This window comes from Haliotis rufescens, unplaced genomic scaffold, assembly GCF_023055435.1.
Source record: "Haliotis rufescens isolate VD_foot unplaced genomic scaffold, xgHalRufe1.0.p SCAF_37, whole genome shotgun sequence".
Taxonomy (NCBI): Eukaryota; Metazoa; Mollusca; class Gastropoda; order Lepetellida; family Haliotidae; genus Haliotis; species Haliotis rufescens.
The window spans coordinates 3,774,375-3,797,359 of record NW_025964079.1 but is presented as its reverse complement, the minus strand read 5'-3'; the positions used below and the strand labels follow the sequence as shown (position 1 = coordinate 3,797,359).

The 22,985-nt window shown below is 42.9% G+C and overlaps 1 protein-coding gene across 1 annotated transcript in view; it reads right to left on the bottom strand.

Moving 5' to 3' along the window:
* Positions 1-10,756, bottom strand: part of LOC124144391 (protein white-like) — a 28,989-nt gene extending 18,233 nt beyond the window's left edge. The window contains exons 1-7 of the mRNA XM_048381230.1: positions 10,435-10,756; positions 9,493-9,541; positions 8,027-8,213; positions 6,408-6,479; positions 4,882-4,980; positions 3,719-3,885; positions 172-243 (exon numbers count right to left, since the gene is read on the bottom strand). Of these exons, the coding sequence (XP_048237187.1) occupies positions 172-243; positions 3,719-3,885; positions 4,882-4,980; positions 6,408-6,479; positions 8,027-8,213; positions 9,493-9,541; positions 10,435-10,729 (941 nt within the window). The 5' untranslated portion in view covers positions 10,730-10,756. The remainder of the gene's footprint in view (positions 1-171; positions 244-3,718; positions 3,886-4,881; positions 4,981-6,407; positions 6,480-8,026; positions 8,214-9,492; positions 9,542-10,434) is intronic.
* Between the last annotated feature and the right edge of the window lie 12,229 nt (positions 10,757-22,985).

Genomic DNA, 22,985 nt, shown 5'->3' with positions numbered 1-22,985 from the left:
CAAGTGATATAGAACGTTATCTTATTCTAATTTTGTTTTGTTTTTCTTAGTAAATTGCAATGGTATTTATTGCGGATATCTGGCGAAAATGCCCGAATAGGGTTGGTGTTAGTCTGCAGCACCATAGCGAATTAGCAGCACTATTCCAATTTTGGAATAGTATGGTTTTACCTTTCAAAGAAGCTTAATGCATCGGAAGAAGAACCCATGAATGCCACCCGTCCTTCAGACAAAAGTAATAACCTTCAAAGGAAAAATAGTTCATTGATGCACATCTTTCAATAACCTAGTTACTGCTTTTGTAGTTAATGCTCACGTCAACTACATTTACCTTGCAAGGTTAGAGGACAACACTTCTCAAGAACTGCATAAATGTACTGTGGCATGTAAACAATGGGGTTCACGCCAGTGGTGGGTAAAGGTCTTGATATTACGATATTATTGGGGGTACTCACTAGGTAAGACCCGTTGTTTTTTAACAATATAGATCTTGATCATTGATCAGATCGTCTTGACTGGGCCCCCATTTTGTTTGAAGCAAATGCAAGTGATGTGAGAGGTGGAATCTGAAGGGACATAGAAGGGACATAATTAGGAGATAAACCTACTGTGTTTTGAAATTTGATGTAGTCCCACTGTAGAATAGATACCTCTTTATTATAATTTTGAACCGAGCGCATGGTAGAATTCGTAATATCCACTGGTTGCGCTACGATGGAGCCCAGAAATTCCAGCCTTGTTCGCCAAGGGTGAAAACTGTACTTTTACAGTTAGTTAACTCCCTTGCCTCGGGAAGATGCATTTAGCCGCCTCTACCGACGTTCATGGTATGATGGGGATCAATTATAATCCGGTATCCGGTGACTGAATTGTTTTGGGTTTTTGGGTTTTTTTGTGTTGTTGAACGCCCCACTCAGTAATATTCAAGCAATATGACGGCGGTCTGTAAATAATCAAGTCTGGACAAGACAATCCAGTGATTGACAACATGAGCATCGATCCGCGCAATTGGGATACGATGACATGTATCAACCAAGTCAGCGAGCCTGACCACCCGATCCCGTTAGTCGCTTCTTTCGACAAGCATAGTCGCCTTTTACGGCAAGCATGGGTTGCTGAAGACCCCGGATCTTCACGGGTCGGATGTTAAAGATGAATCTCAGTAAGTAAGCAATATTGCAGTTACATGACCCCAGCGTGTAAATAATCGGCTCTGGACCAGATAAACCAGTGTTTGATATTGTGGGCAACGTAAGATGGGGAACGATATGACGCGCAATCAATCAAGTCACCAAGTCAGACGACTTGAATGATTTAGCCGCCCCTTGTTTCCTGGGGACCTATTCTAACTAACAAAACACCGGTTTAACTAAAACAACCAACGGATGCGGGACGTGTGGTATTTTAAGAATTATATGCAACGCTCAGCTACACTAGAGCAACACTACACTTCATTTCAATCAAAGCTAAACTACACTAAACAACTGAACGGTTACCCTAGAAAATGCTGTATTGAACAAAGCTAGTAAGCATAATACTGTACATCTTCCCGAGACAAGAGTGAGTGAGTTTGGTTTTACGCCGCTTTTAGCAATATTCCAGCAATATCACGACGGGGGACACCAGAAATGGGCTTCACACATTGAAACATGTCGGGATTCGAACCCGGGTCTTCGGCGTGACGAGCGAACGCTTTAACCACTAGGCTGTTCAGTTGCATCTTGAATAAACCATTTATCACCCACATTGACTGTTACTTGTCATGTATCGCACGTGCATTGTGTGGTTGCGTTCAGGCGTGCGTTTTAAGTAGCTTTTTCCATCACCTTCAATCTTGCACTTTTCATTGTTATTAATAGTCGTCCATTTTTCCAGTTTCATAGGATATTGCTGGAATATTGAAAAGCAAAGCGGCCTAAAACCATATTCACTCACTCGACAAACAGCGTGACATAAGCATAAACAACGTGTTCTTTAGCAGGGAATCACATTGTCAACATACACAGAACTGTTGACGCTTGTTGGCATATGTTCATGTCAATCTCATTAAAATCAGACCTTAGTTCTCGCTACCGCTAAACAAAGATCTAAGGACATCCCATTAGGGGTCAGAACGACCTTTCATCCGCCTAATCAGAGCGTCGCTTACCAGATCATGAAAGTAACAGTCTGAATGTGATCATGTAACCACGAGAACCTCAACACGGGGTATTCCGAACGATAGGTTCGAGTTTAACGACTGAATCCATACAATCTAGACCATCTATTGGCCATTCCAGAATGTTATTTGGTTCAGGTTTCAAATTTTTAATCGAGAATTTGTCAAAATATGTTTCGAAGCCTTGTCGCCAATTTGAAATGAGTGCCGTAAAGCACGAGATAGCTGCATTCTGATTGGTCATTCCATTGGTCGGTCAAAGTTCGCGCAAGGTCGGTCTGACGTGACCCGTATTGGGATGTCCTCAGATCTTTGTTTAGCGGTAGCGAGAACTAAGATCTGATTTTAATGAGATTGATGTTCATGTTTGACCCATCAATATTGATGCTGAGATATATTTATGATACATTATAATCAACTGTATGTGTTCATGATATCTCACATCTTCCCGAGGCAAGAGCGTCCACTAGCCTTTTTATCCAAGTCTTGTTTCCACCCTTATCACATTAAACCCCTTTTTCTGTGCTAAATATGATTGGACTATCGCACATATCAATAGTCCAATCAGAGAACGTTTCACAAAACCAATGTTCACGACTGGTACAGCTTCATATGAAAGTGATTTACCGCTGCCTGTCTTTGTTGACACGAATATGTCTTTTTCATCTTTTAACCCACCAACGATTGCTATGTTATTTTGTCAGGGATGAAATCGCGAATGTTTTCGTTATCTGATCGACTAGGTCGTCGCCTATGGTCGTCGCCATCTTTGTAAAGCTCTACGAGATAAATCAGCGATGTGATTGGATATTGCGTTTTCATTACAAGGGGCACAACTCGTGATCTACGCGAGGTGGCGCTAGGGTCGACCCAAGAAAAGTGGCCTTGGTTAGGTATAAACTAGGCTTTGATGCAGGTTAGTGGACACGCTTGCCTCGGGAAGATGCTAGGCTTTGATATAGGCTAGTGGACACGCTTGCCACGGGAAGATGCTAGGCTTTGATATTGTCTAGTGGACACGCTTGCCTCGGGAAGATGCTAGGCTTTGATATAGGCTAGTGGACACGCTTGCCACGGGAAGATGCTAGGCTTTGATATTGGCTAGCGGACACGCTTGCCACGGGAAGATGCTAGGCTTTGATATTGGCTACCGGACACGCTTGCCTCGGGAAGATGCTAGGCTTTGATATTGGCTAGTGGACACGCTTGCCTCGGGAAGATGCTAGGCTTTGATATAGGCTAGTGGACACGCTTGCCTCGGGAAGATGCTAGGCTTTGATATAGGCTAGTGGACACGCTTGCCTCGGGAAGATCCAAGGCTTTGATATAGGCTAGTGGACACTTGCCTCGGGAAGATGCTAGGCTTTGATATAGGCTAGTGGACACGCTTGCCTCGGGAAGATGCTAGGCTTTGATATTGTCTAGTGGACACGCTTGCCTCGGGAAGATCCAAGGCTTTGATATAGGCTAGTGGACACTTGCCTCGGGAAGATGCTAGGCTTTGATATAGGCTAGTGGACACGCTTGCCTCGGGAAGATGGATATCTCACGGCAACTCACTGATCAAACATGGCGAAGACCTCTGAGGACGGCTGATGGATGGTACACAGGATGGTCCTCCCCTTGGACGCCATGTTCTGGAGGGTCTGGACAATGCTCTGGGCCATGAAGGAGTCCAGGCTGGACGTCGGTTCATCACAGAACATCAGGGGAGGGTTGGTCAGAACCTGTGGACACAAGCCTTGGTCAGTCTCTTGCAGTTAGAGTTTCTTCGAGCTGCGCCACACTGTGTTGCAAAACGAGTGTGTTTCTTAACGTTTTTCTTTGCTTATAAGCACCAAAATCTCGTAATTCAAAATAAACTTACCGTTTAAATCAGTTATGGTGCACTCGTGTCACGTGATTTTCTGGTTATCAATCACGTGATTGTCTGGTTTGCTTACAGCCTGACGTCGCATGACAGGAGTACTGCTGTGCTGCATCAGGCAATAAATACTTACTTTTGTATGCAAATTGCATGAATGGTGGGTGCTACCGGTAGGGCAGGACATGCTAACCCTGGTGTCACCACTGATTTCCGGTGGTTCATTCTTATATTTTAAGTGGAATCTGTTTCCGCGGAAAATCTAGGCTTGATATTTTCTTGCATTGACAATGCATTCTGTTGGCTCAATATGCGTTAAGTACATATCTGTGGAATTCAGGACTTCTAGGTAAGATGGACTGTTTAACACAGTTGTCCATGTAAAACAATGTAGTCACAAGCGTGAGCTTAACTGTGTCATAAGATATCTGAACCTGATGTCATGTCTTCTGAGACCCGTGTATCCGGGGTAGAATAGGTCTTCAGCAACCCATGCTTGCCGTAAAAGGCGACAATGCTTGTCGTAGGAAGCGACTAACGGGGTCGGGTGGTCAGGCTCACTTGGTTGATGCATGTCATCGTATCCCAATTGCGTGGATCATGATGTCAATCTCTGGATTGTCTGGTCCAGACTCGATTATTTATATACAGATCGCCGTCATATAGCTGGAATATTGGTGAGGGCAGCGTTAAACAACAAACAAATAAACAAACAAACAAACGTTATGTCTTCTGAACTTACTGTCATAAGTCTTCAGACCCTGATGTATCATAAGACCTCTGAGCCTACCATGTCATAAACTATCAGAATCTACATTCAGACTACAGATCTAATCACTGATTACAGGACAACTCCCACCTCTGAAGCGAAGGACAGTCGCTTCATCTCACCACCAGAGATGCCCTTGGTCCGGCCCGGCGTCCCGACCTGCGTCTCCGCGCACTTGCTCAGGCCCATCTGTAAGAGTGAGTGAGTATGGTTTTACGCCGCTTTTAGCAGTATTCCTGCAATATCAAAGCGGGGGACACCAGAATTGGGCTTCACCCAATGTACCCATGTGGGGAATCGAACCCGGGTTTTCGGCGTGAAAAAGCCAACGCTTTAACTACTAAGCTATTCCACCACCACCTGTAAGAGAAACATGCGACGTGTGTGGTGTACATAAAGAAGAGGGATATAAAGAACAGTTACAAGCTAGATGACAGAGCCTCGACCTTGACTTTATCTGCCATTGACCGCCTCCGTGGCCTAGTGGTAGAGCGTCAGCCCGGAGAGCGGAAGGTCCGGGTTTGATCCCGGCCGCGTCACACCAAAAGACGTCAAAAAGATGGTACTTGTTGTTACCCTGCCTGGCGCTCGGCATTAAGGGGCTAAAACAAGGACTGGTCGGCTCGGAGTCAGTATACTGTGTCCGAGTGGGATATTCATTTTAAACTGCGGCATGCTATCTCAGTGTGCTAGCACTATAAATCGGCATCAGTCCGGACTAGTACAAGCAGCCACAAAGTCAGTGGGGATGATTCTACGAAGCTTTTGGCTATATTCCAAATGATATCACGACAGGGGACACCAGAAATGGGCTTCGCACATTGTACCTATGTCGGGAATCGAACCCGGGTCTTCGACGTGACGAGCGAACGCTTTAACCACCAGGCTACCCAACCGCCCCGATCTTAGCACTAAGATGACCGTAACTCCCATACTTTAAAATAGGCTTACGATAGCCGTTGCGCTAAGGCCGCTTTGTGGAACAGGGTCCTGGTCGGTTGCTGATAACCAAAGGATCATTATCATCGCAAGAATGATATTCGAATCCATGGTCATAGGATCCCGACCCATCTAAGGGACAAAACTCTACATCGTGTAAACTGCGCTGTCGTTAATAGGCGACTAGAACAAGGGACAAGTGCAGAACCTGGGCGGTTGAACGTTGTATGCACGTTGAACTCTGTATTGGGTTAAACAGGGATCAAGGTCAACATTAGTGATGGGTATTGGAGGTTTAAAGTGCATCACAATATTTTGCAATGCACGAGGTCGTTTTGCGATACGTATAACGATATATTGTATAATTATAAATTTTGAATTCCGCAGCAATCTGATACATTAAGGTATAAATTGAAGTTCATAAATGGAACAGAACAAGAGGCTGGTACAACATACAATAATGTTTACTCTTTCAATAAATCCGCAGCCATCTTGGAGACCAGGATGTTCGCGAAGGCATTTAGGAAGTAAATAACATTAAACACATGATAAAAATCAAAATTTGAAATCACCCAATATATCGAACATGATAAATGATATTGTGATACGTATCGTGGAAAGAATGAACCTCAATTAAGCGATATACCTATAATACCTCACACCCTTAGTCAACATACCTCTAAGATGACTTCCTCGACCCTCAGAAGACGAGCAGACTTTGACAGCGTTTGGTCCATCCGCAGCATGGCCTACGTGGAATCATACAGTTAGGCATGGTCTCGTGACGCCTACATGCACTATATACAACTGATCATGTTGGTTGGTTGGTTTGTTGTCGCATTATATAAGTGCAATAGTCTGGAACCAGACGTTAACCCCCATTTCACCTCACCTTGAAAAAGAGGCCAGAGTGTCCTTGTGTAGAGCGATCTTAGCGCTGAGGTGATCGTTACTCCCACACAATGTTTTGTACAATGGTTTGTTTGTTTGTTGTTTAACGCCGCACTCAGCAATATTCCAGCTATATGACGGCGGTCTGTAAACAATCGAGTCTGGACCAGACAATCCTGTGATTAATATCATGAACATCGATCGACGCAATTGGGATACGATGACATGCTTCAACCAAGTCAGTGAGTCTGATCACCCGATCCCGTTAGTCGCCTCTTACGACAAGCATAGTCGCCTTTTACGGCAAGCATGGGTTGCTGAAGACCTATTCCGCCCCGGATCTTCACGGGTCTGTTTTTTATTATGTATTTACGGATAACATACTGTATGTGTCTGAATTCAAAATGGACATTTGGCTGGAGTTGCAAAATGGTTTATGCAACTTTCAGTAAGAATATATGATAAATAGAACATTCGTCTTTTCTTGACAAACTCCATGTTCACGTGACTTGAGAGAGTTTACGATCTCAATCATGCAACCATTAATGCCAACTCAGTTATGAGGTCAACAGGTTACTTCACAAGAAAAGCGAAATGTCCTCTATTTATATGACTTATACTGAGAAATTGGACCTTCTTCAAATTAACCGGATTACAGACCGTCCAAAAGTTATCTTAAATCTTAAACGTGAATGAAATTGGCCGAACCTTTATCCGTAACATGTGTGCGGTTTGTCCAGCCGCGCGAGTCATTATATCCACTTAAAGTCAATGTGTATATATATTACTGAAACTTGAGTTGATTCGAGAAACAAATCATTAATGTGACGTGGCCTACTGACTCCTACTTCAAGCCTAGCCTGAATATGAGATGCTCTCTGACTGTATCTTGACCAGACAAACCAGTGATTGATATTGTGAGCAACTGACTTCTACTTCTAGCCTACCCTGAATATGAGATGCTCTCTGACCGTATCTTGACCAGACAAACCAGTGATTGATATTGTGAGCAACTGACTTCTACTTCAAGCCTACCCTGAATATGAGATGTTCTCTGACTGTGTCTTGACAAGACAAACCAGTGATTGATATTGTGAGCAACTGACTTCTACTTAAAGTCTACCCTGAATATGAGATGTTCTCTGATCGGTCTTGACCAGACAAACCAGTGATTGATATTGTGAGCAACTGACTTCTGCTTCAAGCCTACCCTCAATATGAGATGTTCTCTTACTGTGTCTTGACCAGACAAACCAGCGATTGATATTGTGAGCAATTGACTTCTACTTTAAGCCAACCCTGAACATGAGATGTTCTCTGACTGTGTCTTGACCAGACAAACCAGTGATTGATATTGTGAGCAACTGACATCTTCTTCGGTGATTGATATTGTGAGCAAGCCTACCCTAAATATGAGATGTTCTCTGACTGTTAGAGTGCCAATGAAAAGTTCATCCTGCTGGACGTAGGCGGAGATGTCGTTGATGCCCCGCCCAACGTCCACGCCATTGACCTTCACGGCGCCCTCTGTGACGTACTGCGCGGTGTTACGACACGTCAGGACATTCATCAGGGTCGACTTGCCAGCACCGCTGTGGAATGAACAAAGATACGTCCAATCATATCAACCTGACTGGTTCATACCCTATTCCGACACTGATAATAATGGAATACTGGAAGGGACATTGTCGGGTTGTCGCATTGTCGCTCTTCCACAAACAAACAAACAGTGTCAAAATTAACCAAAGCGCGACAATGCGATAACGCGACATATGTTGACCTTGAAAAATGTTGACACTTTTTGCTTGTTTTTGGAAGAGCGACAAGGCGACAATGGCCCTCCTAGGATTCCATAGATAATGGTTCTAAGGTAAACTTGTCAGCACCTACATTACATGCGATGTGAATGGGGTTTAACGTCGCGTGCCAAGATTATTGCACTTATATAGCCACGTGCATGCACGAGTGTGTGTGTGTGTGTGGCTGATGTACTTGTCCGGACGGATGCCGATTTATAGTGCTAGCTCACTGAGATACCAGGCGGCAGTGTATCATGAATACCCCACTCAGACACAGTATACCGACCCCGAGCCGACCAGTCCTTGTTTTACTCACTTAATGACGAGCGCCAGACAGGGTAACAAGAAGTTACTTTTGGTAGGACGCGGCTTGGTATCGAACCCCGGACCTTCCGCTCTCCGGGCGGACGCTCTACCACTAGACTACCGAGGCACTCACCTACATAGCAACTATTGTGGATTTGTTTCCTTATCAAGTACCACTTGAGCGGTGGTACTGGCGTCCCATTCATCAATAGAGCCGCAATTCGCTGTGTCCTTACCTGCATCACTTCGGGCTTTCTTCCTCAATTAACTGTTTCATTGGCATTCTAGAAGTTAATGGGTAAGGAAGAAAGCGTCTAACTTTATGGATAGCATCTTTGGTTTATTGCATACCGTTTCTATGTAGATTCTTACACCATTATCAGTTTGTTTGTTTGTTGTTTAACGCCGCACTCAGCAATATTCCAGCTATATGACAGCGTTCTGTAAATAATTGTTCTGTAGACAATCCAGGGGCTGACAACATGAACATCAATCCACGTCATTGATACGATGACATGCATCAACTAAGTCAGCGAGCCTGACCGACCGATCCCATTAGTCGCCTCTTACGACAAGCGTAGTTGCTCCACCGTCATCAAGCCTGATAACTATGTAAGAATATACATCCAAATGTAACTATATACAATAAACTAGAACTTGTTATCCATAAAGTTGTACGTTATGTTACTCATCAGTTAAGTTGACACACCGTAAAATAAGTGAAAACTGTTCAAAGCGACAATGGACCAAACTCAATCACTCTCACCTTGAGCCGATGATCGCCAGCAGTGTTCCTGGTCTCGCGACTCCGGTCACTGAAACAAGCAAAAGGGCTTATTTCCACAAGTAATAATATCCGTAAATCTCTTTAAAATAAGATCTTTTACTCTGATTCAATACCTCTCCGCGTGAAGATCTGAGGACAAGTCCATAGGAGGTCGCTAGCCAAAGAAAACCGCCAAAAAACATAAATATACCCGCGATAGTACATCCTTTTGGGTTTAGATGGCATGGCGCTCAGAAACGACAGGATGTATAAATATCCACAACAATATAACAGCGCGGCTTTATTTATTTGCATTTCGAACTCACTGATTATATTCGTTTTCAAGAATCAGAAATCACATATGCGTGTAATGTTCTTATTCTCCTCTCACTTGTTTAGACGCATTTAAAAGCCACTGGCAGATTAGAAAGTTCATCTGTAGCGAACCACTTTAGAGGTCATCGGTTACCATGATGTCACAATTAAGTGACAATCACTCATCTCTCTGCCACTGAAGCTGGTTAGCTGTACTTTGTACACTCAAGACAATCGTCATTACCTTTTACAACTGGAAAACTTGGAAGAATGATTTTGGCTGATAATTTGAATCTCACCGTCGTATCTCCTATATAAATAGTTTAAAGGACATTCAAGTCTTTCAAAAGATTGTGTTGTTTGTTTGTTACTGAACGCCGCACTTAGCAATATTCCAGCTATATGACGGCGGCCTGTAAATAATCGAGTCTAGACCAGACAATCCAGTGATTGATATCATAAGCACCCATCCACGCAATAAGGATACGATGACACCAATGACCACCCGATCCCGTTAGTCGCTTCTTACGTTAAGCTTGGGTTGCTTAAGACCAATTCTAACTTGGATCTTCACGGGTCTCTTTCTAAAGACATGCCAATATATCACATCAGCTGATTCGTATTTACCATTCCTTAAAATCTGTTTATGGTTTCCAGTTTCTTGTACTTGACGAAAGAACTTCCTCTTGTCCGTCTTGACGCTGACGCTGATGTTCTCCCATGTTAATGAGATGCGCTCCACCCCAGGGCTGCTGTGACGAACTGCTTGGCCCGCTCCTGTGCCGTACGACCCACAGAAGCCGTTCCCTCTCCTGGAGCCAGGTATGCTGCTCACCCCTGAAGGCATATCCACGACCAGGTGGCTGCAGCTGCTTATATTCGCCTTGTTATTTAACAAGCAGATCGTTTCTCTGTCGTGCATGATCGAACGTTTAAGTTGCTCAAAGTGAGAACTCTGTAATCAAACAAACAAATAGATAGGTAGATAGATAGACACACGATTTAAAGTTTCTAAGGTAGTTGGGGATAGACGATATTTATAACTTCTTAAACAATTAACTATTGAGGATAACATTTTACTTGCAATATCATCAATGTGCATTTTCCATGTAAAATTACTTTGTAATGTAATCCTTGGTGCTTATGACTTTGTACATCTTTCTTTTATGTGCCATTCATTAAAAAGTTACGTGTGTGACTAGGGTTTACCTTACGGGTAAATTGAATACAGATTCAGTTTTATCGGGACTAAATTTAACTTGCCATCTAACAGCCCATTTTGAAATTCTGTCCAAGTCATTATGGAGATTACTAGCAGCTGTATCCGGATCTTCATGATCACATACAAAGATGCGTCATCAGGAAAAAATCTTATATTACCATTTATTCCTTCAACAATGTCATTGATATAAACAATAATGGCCCCAAGACCGAGCTCTGTGGCACACCTATCAAGACTGCTTTTTGGATCTGAGCTATAGCCATTTATAACCACCTTTTGGTATCGATTTTCTAAGTAACTGTCAAACATCTCATTAACTTTCCACAGCTACCATAATGTTGCAGTTAATATATTATTCCTTCACTCTGCACGATAAACACTACCGATTAAATTTACCAAATACTAGCAGATTCAGATGTGCAAATTACAATGTCGAAGTACAGCTTCAGTGACATATAGTTTGTCTTTAATACGACGAACGTTTAGATGCCCCAACCTGCCAACGTTATTTCGACCTTCCCTTTCCCATAATGAATCGGGGCGGTCAGGTAGCCTAGTGGTTTAAGCGTTCGCTCGTCACGTCAAAGACCTGGGTTCGATTCCAGACATGCGTACAATGTGTGAAGCCCATTTCTGGTGTCCCCCGCCGTGATATTGCTGGAATATTGCTAAAAGTGGCGTAAAGCCATACTCACTCACTCGCCATAAGGAATCCTCACGAAGTAGCACTGACTAAGAATTGTTTTATATCATAATAGCATCCAATGGTCTTGCAGCAAAAAACATAGTGTGTACATTACCTGCGTTTGCGATGAGATCTACCGGCATTTACCGTCTCCCATTTCTAAATATATTTACACAAATGTAGAAATGTTTATTACATTGGTATATAAACCAATAATGCAGGTGTTGCGTAGAGCAAACGCTGAACAGTGCGTTCTACTGTGAACAAAACACAGCTGTGAGGAGATAGAATGCCTGCATGGCACTAATTAGATCAACACAATAACCAAGAGGAAATATCAACACTGTCGGTATTGTATACGGACTGTTATCGATTAGGATTTATTGGTTAAATAACTCAGCCAGAACCGAGGTGTGGTGTTACTTGATTGCATGTATGATTGGACCTTCATTTAGAATAAAATTATACTTTATGCTTTGTTTTTTATGATCATAGTAAACAGATGAGTTTCTTTTAACGCCGCTTGGACCTGTAGTCCTGGTATATCCCACAATATCACCTTAGTGTGGGACGAAATCCCAGTGTGATGCAGTTCTTGGGTCTTTACCACTTCGGTGTCTATTCAGTGAGTGAGTGAGTGAATATGGTTTTACGCCGCTTTTCGCAATATTCCGGCAATATTACGGCGGGGGTCACCAGAAATGGGCTTCACACATTGTACCCATGTCGGGAATCGAACCCGGGTCTTCAGCGTGACGAGTGAACGCTTTAACCACTAGGCTACCCAACCGCCCGTGTCTATTCAGACTTAGTATTTACCCGCATCCTTCATAAAGCTGGAACACTGTTGCCCGCGACAGTAAAAAACAAACATACAACAAGTAATAATAATCATAGCATCCTGGCACACTTAAGGGAAGCAACTCTATACAGAGAACTGAGACACCAGAAGGCCACATGTGTCCCTCAAACCTCTGATGTCAACAACCTTTGTTTGATACGGGCTTCCATAGCCTGGCCTGACCAAGTAACCCCATAGTAACTCCACGAAGTAACTTCAAGTAACTCCAACACTGACTGAGCGACTTCGGAGATTTAACGAGAGCTTCAAACTTTTGTTGAAGCAACATTCAAGCAGTCATGTCCCTTACATACGAGCCTAGCTTCGTGAGACAACGGCCTCTCACTTCTTTACTTCTTATTAATATATTTCCATATATATCCACCCGGTTTGCAGCCAGTTGATGGGAATTCACATCTTTAAGTACAGGGCTCACGTGCACAAAGCGATCTTAGCGCTAAGATGATCGTAATTCCCATACTTTAACATAGACTTACGATAATCTTAGCACTAAGATGGCTTTGTGCAAGTGGGCCCAGCCCTAATAAGGGTTTTGTCACCCTTTAGGACCAATATTTCCTCAAGAAATAAGTCCTTAGCTTGAAATACGCCTAAGATTCCATTTCAATCAATTTTAATGTACCATTATGTTTTTTTGCAAATTCAAAAGTACAAAAATCTCCTTGAACAGACCCTGAAAAGAATTATATCCAAAATATCCAAAGTAAGTCTATAATAGTTTGCAAGTCTCTGGGCTTCTTTTTATCATATTTTATTAAGATAATTTAACTACTGTTTTCATTTCCCCGATTAGATGCAAGTCAAAATAAAACACTAACGCGCCACTAACAGGTAAACATCACGGCCACCTCTTTCCAAGGTCAACCATGTTGCAACTGTGTGTCGTTATGCTGGCAGAGGTCTGATTGTCTTCCAGGTGGCAACTGTGTATCATTGTGTGTGCTGGCAGAGATGTGACTGTCTACCAGGCGGCAACTGTGTGTCATTGTCTGTGCTGGCAGAGATCTGACTGTCTACCAGCCACAACTGTGTGTCATTGTCTGTGCTGGCAGAGATCTGACTGTCTACCAGGTTGCCACTGTGTGTCATTTTGGGTGCTGGCAGAGATCTGATTGTCTTCCAGATGGCAACTGTGTGTCATTGTGTGTGCTGGCAGAGATGTGACTGTCTACCAGGTGACAACTGTGTGTCATTGTGGGTGCTGACAGAGATCCGACTGTCTATCAGGTTGCTACTGTGTGTCATTGTGTGTGCTGGCAGAGATCTGACAGTCTACCAGGCGGCAACTGTGTGTCACTGTTGGTGCTGGCAGAGATCCGACTGTCTTCCAGGCGGCAACTGTGTGTCATTGTTGGTGCTGGCAGAGATCTGCCTGTCTACCAGGTGGCAACTGTGTGTCATTGTGGATGCTGGCAGAGATCTGACTGTCTACCAGGTGGCAACTGTGTGTCATTGTGTGTGCTGGCAGAGATCTGACTGTCTACCAGGTGGCAACTGTGTGTCATTATGTGTGCTGGCAGAGATCTGACTGTCTACTCGGCGGCAACTTTGTGTCATTGTGGGTGCTGGCAGAGATCTGCCTGTCTACCAGGCGGCAACTGTGTGTCATTGTGGGTGCTGGCAGAGATCTGCCTGTCTACCAGGCGGCAACTGTGTGTCATTGTGGGTGCTGGCAGAGATCTGCCTGTCTACCAGGTGGCAACTGTGTGTCATTGTGTGTGCTGGCAGAGATCTGACTGTCTACCAGGCGGCAACTGTGTGTCATTGTGGGTGCTGGCAGAGATCTGCCTGTCTACCAGGTGGCAACTGTGTGTCATTGTGTGTGCTGGCAGAGATCTGACTGTCTACCAGGTGGCAACTGTGTGTCATTGTGTGTGCTGGCAGAGATCTGCCTGTCTACCAGGCGGCAACTGTGTGTCATTGTGGGTGCTGGCAGAGATCTGCCTGTCTACGAGGCGGCAACTGTGTGTCATTGTGGGTGCTGGCAGAGATCTGACTGTTTGTCAGGTGACATAGTGTTAGCAACTGCAGTCCATGAGTATCCCACAAACATGTTACTATCAAAATATCAAAATCCTCTCTCAGACAATTTTACTGCCAGCACACTACGTTTGGTTTTCAATTTCGAAGAAAATATACACTAGCATAGGCTCTCCTACGGTCTCAAGAGCATATACTCAGATTCAAAAAAATATTCAGATTGTCTACTGCGTACTGAACAGCAACATCAGGAATACCACTTAACAGTGCTCGGCATCCGTCTGACTGCCATGAGGCTTCGGGAATACCACTTAACAGGGCTCAGTATTCGACTGACTGCCATGAGACTTCGGGAATACCACTTAACAGGGCTCAGTATCCGTCTGACTGCCATGAGGCTTCGGGAATACCACTTAACAGGGCTCAGTATCCGTCTGACTGCCATGAGGCTTCGGGAATACCACTTAACAGGGCTCAGTATTCGACTGACTGCCATGAGACTTCGGGAATACCACTTAACAGGGCTCAGTATTCGACTGACTGCCATGAGGCTTCGGGAATACCACTTAACAGGGCTCAGTATCCGTCTGACTGCCATGAGGCTTCGGGAATACCACTTAACAGGGCTCAGTATCCGTCTGACTGCCATGAGGCTTCGGGAATACCACTTAACAGGGCTCGGTATTCGACTGGCTGCCATGAGGCTTCAGGAATACCACTTAACAGGGTTTGGACTGACTGCTGTGAGGCTTCAGGAATATCACTTAACAGGGCTCGGTATTCGACTGACTGCCATGAGGCTTCAGGAATACCACTTAACAGGGTTTGGACTGACTGCTGTGAGGCTTCAGGAATACCACTTAACAGGGTTTGGACTGACTGCTGTGAGGCTTCAGGAATACCACTTAACAGGGCTTGGCATCCGGTGACTGACGGGAGGCTTCAGGAATATCACTTAACAGGGCTCGGCATCCGACTGAATGCTGTGAGGCTTCAGGAATATCACTTAACAGGGCTCGGCATCCGACTGACTGCCATGAGGCTTCAGGAATACCACTTAACAGGGTTTGGACTGACTGCTGTGAGGCTTCAGGAATATCACTTAACAGGGTTTGGACTGACTGCTGTGAGGCTTCAGGAATACCACTTAACAGGGCTTGGCATCCGGTGACTGACGGGAGGCTTCAGGAATATCACTTAACAGGGCTCGGCATCCGACTGAATGCTGTGAGGCTTCAGGAATATCACTTAACAGGGCTCGGCATCCGACTGACTGCCGGGAGGCTTCAGGAATATCACTTAACAGGGTTTGGTATCTGAATGACTGCCGCGAGGCTTCAGGAATATCACTTAACAGGGTTTGGTATCTGAATGACTGCTGTGAGGCTTCAGGAATACCACTTAACAGGGCTTGGCATTTGACGGACTGCCATGAGGCTTCAGGAATACCACTTAACAGGCCTCGGCATTCGACTGAATGCTGTGAGGCTTCAGGAATATCACTTAACAGGGCTCGGCATCTGACTGACTGCCGGGAGGCGTCAGGAATATCACTTAACAGGGTTTGGTATCTGAATGACTGCCGTGAGGCTTCAGGAACACCACATAATTCTCATCTGTTTTCAGCCCTGCGGCAACAGGAATACCGCTTAACACGGCTCGGCATCCGGCATACTCGGCATCGGCACCCTCTGCACAGGCTAGTCTGAGCAAGGAACCCAACAAGAAACATGTTTCATATGTATAAAGTTTATTGTTCAAATTCAACCACAATCATTCAATAACACAAAAAGCAGACATTGTAATACAAGCCACCCTCTGAGCTCCTAATACTGATAGGGAGGTACAGCAATCACAGCGTATCTAGAGGTAAATGCCAATCAAAAACATGGTGTAAGTCAGCAAGGGGTACAGCGTATCAAAATAATACTGATAACAAGGTATTCACAGATAATATCACACATCATCAGAGGCGCTTCAAGGATTTGGAAAAAAGGTCAGGGAGGACAGTTCGAGGGGGTGGGTGTTGGGGGGGGGGGGGTGTTGGGTGTTTGGGGAAGGGGGGGGAAAGACTCTACAGGAGTCATAAAACAACAAAAACACATGACAGGTTGACATGTAAGGTGTCTGTGAAAAAAGGGGATCACACCTCTTGCACCCCCAAACCTTTCTTTGCATTGCCCATTGGGATTCCGAGTTAGGATATTGGTCCCCAGCAGCCTATCCTGGTCGGAAGAGGCTCTAAAAGGATCAGGTGGTCAGGTTCGCTGACTTGGTTGATGCATCATCATTTTCCAATTGGGATGATTGATGCTCATGATATAATCACTTGATTGAACCAAACATGATTATTTAAAGACTGCTGTCCTATAGCTGGAATATTGCGGAGTCCAAGAACGCTTCTCTCAAGATGTGATGTACCAAACTTTTTGTGACCAACTCATGCGAAAGCGAATGGAGACACACGACTTTTAGTGGTGATGAATTGTACCAAACGAATGTTCACACCATTATTTTAGCACTCAGATGTAGTCCTACAGCAAAACCAGCTCTGAAGACTGAGTACACAGCGTGAAGATGTCAGAAACATTTTGTTACTTTAACAATAAATATGAATATGTTTTAAATACACACAAGTAGATAAATTGGGTGCACAAAGTCCTCAATAAGACATGTTCGATTACACTTGAAACATTAAGATTCCATAACATCGATAGAATTAAATAGAAATATACCTGTATATATTTTTTCATAACCGTCAGCCACTACGGCTCCATCTTGAGCCCATTTCAATCAGCAGCATGCTAAATATAGCCATCCAATCATGTAACTCTAATGAGCAAGAACATTTCTGAGCAAAATTAGAAATGGGAGTGTTGGATGTGGTGACGTCCTTAAACAAAGCTATGGCAGCTAATGGGTCCAGGGTACTTAAAGTAATAGATGGAGATAAAGGACCCTGGATAACTGAGGATGATTCACAAACTGTTTCAGAGTTAGCTTAGATTTCTCACATTGATAGAAGACATGTGGGCCATTCACATTCCAAATCACACTTTATTAAAAAATATGTCAATCAGCTAAAAATGGTAAATCACTTAAATTGTCAAGTTTTGATAAAAACGTCACGTTGAAAACTACACATTGTCAGTACCTCAATTATGATATATTGAGTGTGTTTATAATCAAAGATGCAATAAACACAAGCCAGTGAAGCATTGACAATGAATACAACAAATATATCCAGACAATCATTCACTCAAATATTTCAGACACTACAACCCTAAACAACCCTATATGTAGAAATCAGTTTCCTGGGCAAGCAAATTTCTGTGCAAAGCATTTGATTGGATGGATTACAAAAAAGCATTATCACCATCGAAGCCTTATATTAACACAGGCAGTACATCAGATATTCCCAGACATAGAAATGTGAGGGTTAAAACAAAATATGTACAAACATCCACAAATTGCACAATCGGTTAATATAACTAATAAATATTTACAGTAAATAAATGTACAGTGAATATCACAGTCTTTGGTGAATATGAATAGAAACACACGGGTGATTATGAATAGAAACACACAGGTCTATGCTAAATTAATAAGTTCTTAAAAATAAAATTTGTATGTCATCTTTAGAGACAATAAACTAGAGTTTATTACCCTGTCAGTATATTACAAGGAAGAAAAGTTGTGAGTGAGTGAGTGAGTTGGGTTGAATGCCGCTTTTAACAGTATTCCAGTTATATCACGGCGTGTCAGTTTAATGTGGGAGGAAAGCCTGAAGTGATGCAGGTCTCAGACGTTTACCACTTCGGTGAAACCCACGAGCACGGGTATGGTGCTGACAAACCTAGAAACATAACCGGGATTCGAACCTACAATCATAGGTTTCTGGCGTGCCCAAGGGACGCAACTCTGCACAGAGAAAGAAAAGTAAGGCGAAGTAAGTACAGACACATTCTCAAGTATTTATGTTTATCATTTTTACATTCAATGCTCTGAATATGGAACAGGTTACTTGGCATAGTGTGTTCTTAAATGTTTAAAATTTATAAACCATGTATTCGGATATGTTTATATTACTTTATTAATTATTCCTACTGGTAATCCAGGATAAGTTGAACCAACTGACAAAACATGTTCGAGATATTTAGGCGGTGCACAGAATTTGGGCCAACATATTTGGTTTCTTACATGTAGAGAGGGTGTACGCATGTTGTGCACGTGCAGGTCATGACGATGAAATTGACAACGCTCCCATGGACATACACGTACATGTTGCTCATAAGACTATTAAGAGGTCAGTGTTACAAGTCGACACCAAAATTCTCTAAAAGTCGTTTTTAGAAGGTAATTACACACAAATAAAAATGTCAAAGCTAGGTAAGCATGGCCAAATCATACATTCTCAGGCTCGAGAATTGGTCATAAAGAACGTCATAAATTACATTGAGAACGAATGTGCAAATAGATATCAAGCATGGTCAAAATTCAGCAATGCCACTGGTCTGGCTGTATCTGTGCTAAAGCGCATCAGAGCAGGAGGTCTCACTTGTGACAAAGGAGTTTCATTAAAGTACTCACGGAAATGAAAAAAAACTTTTTTCGACCTCAGATCTTAAATAAATGCAGTTAATATACAAAATATGTAAATATTCAAACAACTAAATTAGTACTAATTGGGCCGTGGCACAAATACAGCGTATCAAATGTTTTTATGCCTTTTTACACGTAAAAGTGTGTAAAAATGTGAATAAAACAGACTATTGTGAAACAGGGCATAACCAGGTGTAAGTAGATCAAGGTGACCTATGACACCTTGACGACAGGTGAGAACAGGTGCATAATGCCTATAGTCTGTTTCTGCTATGTCAATTCGGACTTAGTTTTATTTTTGAATGTTGAAAGTGCCGACAAATTACCTCCTGTAAAGTACATTTTGTATTGTTCACTGAGATCAAACTAGCAAATCCAGACTTGTACTTTTCGAGTTATTTTGTTATTTCGTATTTACAGCTACGTAACACTTTGTGTGGATTTTTAAATTGAGAAAAACAGGTTTTTTTCATTTCCGTGAGTACTTTAGTGTTCTCTGGGGTAAAACAAGTATTCCATTTTTACGGCAACTACATTCGCTTCATTGTCGGGATACTTCTCAATTGTTGCTATCTATGCAAATTTGCTGTCACTGTTTCCACAGTCTCCAGGTACCTCACATCAGCACGTACTTGAACTTGTTGTTAGCCGAGACAGGACACGCACATATCCATTGTACTACTTGTCTTGGGCCACCCGCTACCCCTTTCTTCACAATGGTGGAACACTGGGTTTAATTGTCAGGTCATAACTCAACTTATCCTGGCTTACCAGTAAGTTTCTCATGCAATCAAAATTCATCTCACAAAAAAACGAAATACAAGATAAAGTTTGATATAAGCATGTTGAAGGGTGCCAACCACCACCTTCCAGGCATTCGGCATACCATAGACTCAGCATCCGGCATACCACAGGCTGGGCATCCTACATACCACAGGCTGGGCATCCGGCATACCACAGGCTGGGCATCCGGCATACCACAGGCTCGGCATCCTACATACCACAGGCTGGGCATCCTACATACCACAGGCTGGGCATCCGGCATACCACAGGCTGGGCATCCAGCATACCACAGGCTCGGCATCCGCCATACAACAGGGATCGGCATCCGGCATACAACAGGGATCAGCATCCGGCATACAACAGGGATCGCCATTTGTCATACCACAGGCTCGACATCCGGCATACCACAGGCTGGGCATCCGGCATACCACAGGAATCGGCATTTGTCATACCACAGGCTCGACATCCGGCATACCACAGGCCTGGCATCCGGCATACCACACGAATCGGCATTTGTCATACCACAGGCTGGGCATCTGGCATACTGCAGGCTGGGCATCCGGCATACCACAGGCTCGGCATCCGGCATACCATAAGGGGACTGGAACCCTCATATTGAACTGTCGATTATATGTTTGGAGGTATACAATTTTGTATTGAAATAAGCTTGTAAATAGTTTTAAAATTGTATCTAACATCAAAACATATTTCCTTGTAACGGCACATGTTAATATGAACACAGGCAGACTATATATAATACTGTAAAGCGATGCACAACGCTGCATTGCATTTTGTATATATCACCAGCCTTTCACAGAAAAATAACAAATATATATTCAAGGCAAACAGTCTAATATATCATGAATGTTTTTCTCTGTAGCGCTGACTGTATTGTCCTACAAAATGGGAATTGTTAAAAAATGTGATTTGTTGTGTGCATAGATATAAATTAGAAAATAACCCATTATTGATCAGGAGTACCGTATTCTACATAATAAGCGCCCAGGCCACTCTCAAAATTTAGTAATAGGGGGCTCTTATTAGCATATTATTTTGGCATAAAAAACAATGTTGAAAGATAGTTAATTTCGTGGTTTATGCTTATAGCCTGAAATGTTTACATCCGACAGATATATTTTTCCAGAATTTAATTGCCCATAATTAAGGGTGCCTATAACACACAAGTGCGTATTATACACGAATAATTTTAAGTCTTGTGCATATTAATCAATCGGAAGGGGTGCTAATTGGGATTGTTCACTTGTCAATATATTAGCAAATATCACCGAGGGCGCTTTTTACGTCGAATACGGTATTTATAATACTTTTAATTAAAACTCCCCCGACATTATTTGAAATAGGCATCCGGGATATTGGATTGTTTCGTTTCTTTAGCCATGTTTCTCACGTTTCTCATTCATCCCAGCAGGTTAAAACCTATGACTGACCAAGTATGATTTAGCCCAGCTTTGAACAGTATTACAGTTATATTACGGTGTCAATTTAAAGACTATCACATTTATATCACAGCTTGTCAGCTGATGTGGAAGAAAGCCTGAAGTGATGCTGGTCTAACACATAATCAGACCAAATCCGGAATCTACTCACAACCAAAAGATTCTCAAAGACAGGGAAAAGTGTATTGTGTCAATAACTCACACATGGGTTAAAACCATCTGAAAGAATGCATTACACCGGATACCCCCGCCATTTTTATTGTGCTCACAAAATGTGTGAGAACTCTTTCTGTAGCGACCAAGGCATCTCAGTTATCGCGGCCATTTTACAAACCATCCATTTCGTGGACAACTACACAGCCTAATCACCCACCACCCTTATCTCCTAATGTTTATCCCTAGTCAATCTCATTAAAATCAGATCTTAGTTCTCACTGCCGCTAAACAAAGATCTGAGGACATCCCATTACGGGTCACATCAGACCAACCTTTCGCAAACTCTGACCGACCAATGGAATAACTGATAAGAATTCGACATTAGCCAATCAGAAGGCAGCTTTCTCGTGCTTTACGACATTAATTTCAAATTGGTGACAACGCATCGAAACATATTTTGACAAATTCTCGATTAAAAATGTGAAACCTGAACAAAAGAACATTCTCGAATGGCTAATATATGGTCTAGATTGTATAGATTCAGTCATTAAGCCCGAAACTATCGTTCAGAATATCCCGTTTGAAGGTTTTCGAGGCTGCATAATTAGAAATCACATTCCGACTGTCACTTTCATGATCTGGTAAGCGACGCTCTGATTGGTCCGATGAAAGGTCGTTCTGACGTGACCCCAAATTGGATGTCCTTTGTTTAGCGGTAGCGAGAACTAAACTCTGATTTTAATGAGATTGAACCCTAGCAAAGTCTGGACTGAAACCCACAAAGTTCAATCCCCAGTGAGTGAGTGAGTGAGTGAGTATGGCTTTACACTGTTTATCGCAATATTCCAGGAATATTACAGCAGGAGACACTAGAACACATGGCTTTCAAAAGCTGAATCATTCGGTTGAAAGTTGGTTAGATCTGATAAAGTTCGAACCTCGTTCCACAATGCAATCTTAGCCATAAGGCGATCGTATCTCTCATACTTTAACATAGACTTACGACAATTGTAGTACTAAGATCCTTTGTGGAACAGGGTCCGCATGTTACCGGTAATGAGATTTGGAGATCAGCCTGCCAAGATAGTCGCCCGATTTACACTCAGTCTTCAAAATAGCAATATTAAAGGAGCTGGGATGGTACCTGAGATGCAAGAGAACTGGTTTGATATACCGTATTCGACGTAATAAGCAGCCAGGGCGCTCTCAAAATTAGAAATAGGGGGCTCTTATTAGAATAAAAGTTTGGTGAAAAGAAAAGAGTTGAAAGATCGTAAATTTCATGGTTTAAGAAAAGTCGTATTATACACGACAGATATATTTTTCATGAATTTTATTGCCCATAATTAAGGGTGCATGTAACACACGAGTGCATATTATACACGAATAGATAAGTCTTGTGTACATTGATCAATCGGATGGAGTGATAAT